Source organism: Seriola lalandi, unplaced genomic scaffold (assembly GCF_002814215.2).
Source record: "Seriola lalandi dorsalis isolate HSWRI2012SDOR001 ecotype SW California unplaced genomic scaffold, Sedor1 jcf7180002054985, whole genome shotgun sequence".
Lineage (NCBI taxonomy): Eukaryota > Metazoa > Chordata > Actinopteri > Carangiformes > Carangidae > Seriola > Seriola lalandi.
Window position 1 is genome coordinate 92,157 of NW_019525534.1, and position 2,386 is coordinate 94,542.

General features: G+C 38.0%; 1 protein-coding gene and 1 pseudogene across 1 annotated transcript in view; both read left to right on the forward strand.

Annotated features, from left to right (window-relative positions):
• Window positions 1-1,822: 1,822 nt before the first annotated feature.
• Window positions 1,823-2,386, forward strand: part of LOC147817225 (uncharacterized) — a 5,693-nt gene continuing 5,129 nt past the window's right edge. Inside the window, exon 1 of the mRNA XM_087171337.1 lies at window positions 1,823-2,258. Within this exon, the coding sequence (XP_087027463.1) occupies window positions 1,823-2,258 (436 nt within the window). The remainder of the gene's footprint in view (window positions 2,259-2,386) is intronic.
• LOC147817226 (uncharacterized) overlaps window positions 2,303-2,386 on the forward strand; it is a 1,492-nt pseudogene continuing 1,408 nt past the window's right edge.

A 2,386-nucleotide genomic window follows, 5' to 3' on the forward strand; every position in this document is an offset into this window, starting at 1 on the left:
AGAGAGAGAGAGAGAGAGAGAGAGAGAGAGAGAGAGAGAAAGAGAGAGGAAGGGAGTTGGTGAAAGTTTGTAGTTTCTCTCTTTCGCTGCAAGGTGCGCATTTCACACAAACACAATATCCTGTCCCCCTCAAAGTGATGGTGGGTTGAAAAATGACAAGGTGGACAGTGGAGCTGGCATGACAGTGAGAGTTCCCACAGGTCTCACAGTCTGGGGATGAACATACACTCATAGTGGGGACAGTCTGACAGTACTTGTTTGGTTCATATATTGTTCAAGTTTTATAGCACAAGTAATATCAAAGACCAAGGAATATATATGCTTCAGGATCCTATACTGGAAAGATAATCACATAGGGTAAATCTTCAGGTGGTTCACTCATAAGTTCATGATGTGTTTGTTTTGATTCAACAAAACAACAATTCAAATAATGTTGTAATAATTTGTCTGTATAATAGTCATGTTCATAATGTTGACAGTGAATGGTCTGCACACACACTGTGTGTTATGTAGGTGCATATCACTATCTTGCTAATGCGCCCCTCAAATAAGGGCCATCAGCCATTGAAGATGTGCCAACAATGACCACACTCACTCATCAAAGAAAGCAAGAAAGGGATGTAAAATACATATTTGAGGTATTATTGTACAAATTTCAATCACCATTTAGACTAGTAATGTTTTTTTTTAGTTTTTGCTAAGGTTAAGATTATATCAGGAAATTTTACATTTAAGGTTTTACCTATAGGAAAAGCTTCAACTGAAAATAAAAAAAATAACAAGCGGTAAGTCTTTGTGAAGAAGATTGAAGATTGAAATGGAACCCATTCAACACCAAAACCAGGTTTCACATATTTTCTAAAAAAACATTTCACTGAGAAACCACTAAATATTTCTAGTTGGGCCTATACTTATGTGTTTCCATTACCTTTTCTTGTGATTTGCACTTAGATCACCAAATTTCTATAGAGGCTAGTCTGTTAGATCATTATACTTAGAGATCAGCTTAGTGACTAACTCAGGACTGTTTACATGGGAAACATTATCTTAAGTCAACAGAATCTATTAACCCTTAGATGCATAAGTGGGTCAAAAATGACCCGGTGAGGTTGCTTTCTTGAAATATCTTCGTAATGAAAAATTGTTATTATTTCATATTCCAGGTATTCCTCAAAAAACATGTTTTTGATATAATGCCATTTACATTTTTAACTTACCTTTTATACATTTTAAGAAATTTTAGTTTTTGTATTACTACCCCAAGCTTCCATAAGTGGGTCAAAAATGACCCGCATGCATTTTCTATGGAATCCAATGGGAACCTTTGATTCTTATCAACTGTGGCTGTCAGGAATAAATTAACTTTGGATCACACAGACTATATCAGAAGTGTCACCCCTCAGGAAGATTATTTTACAAAGCAAGAGCTGATACGTGTAAGTATTATCTTCATATAATATTGTGTGTGTGTCTTTCATGACTGTTGTTATTATTATTTATCGACAAATCTAACATTAGCTAACTAAGCTAACTAAGATAGCTAACATTACTATATGTATTGTGTGTGTGCGTGTGTTTTTGTGTGTGTGTATGTGTGTGTGTGTGTGGGATTTATGATTGTTGTGTGAAAGAGTATGTTATTATTTATCAACAAATTAGCCTACTTTATAACTAGCTAACACTAGTTAGGTAACTAAGTTAGCCAACATTACTATATGTAGTGTCTGTTTGTGTGTGTGTGTGTGTGTGTGTGTGTGTGTTTATATAGCTACATATTAAACTATTGAAAACATCCCTCTTATGTTTCCTCATCCAAGGTGTCATGGCTGCTAGATACACAGCTGAAATGGTCCTACAGATGCTGGATGATGGCGAGGCAGTAACGGGGTTGGACTCGGAGTCTGAAATTTCTGATGATGAGGACCCAGACTATTGTCCAGGTGGCAGTGGCAGTTGTCCACCTGGAAATCCAACTGAACAGGATGAATCTGACTCAGAAGATTCCTCTTCTGTGTCCTCTGAAGAAGAAAGAGTCCAAATCATGTCCAACAGAATGAGTCGGAAGGGCTCTTACTGGAGCGAGTTACCTCCCACCCAGGGCAGAACACAGAGCCACAATATTCTCAGAAGTCGGTCAGGGCCTGCACAAGGACTTAGCACCACTGTCTCACCAAAAGATGCATGGGAGCTCTTTATCACTGATGATATAATACAAAAGGTGATGAAGTGCACAAACTTGGAAGGACGGAGAGTAGCAACAGCTAGAGGAAAAGAATGGAAAAATGTCCTCAAAGATGAATTCATGGCCTTCATTGGATTGACCCTGCTTGCAGGAAGTGAGAAGAACTGGGATGTATCAGTCCGTGAGCTGTTTGGGAGTCCTCTA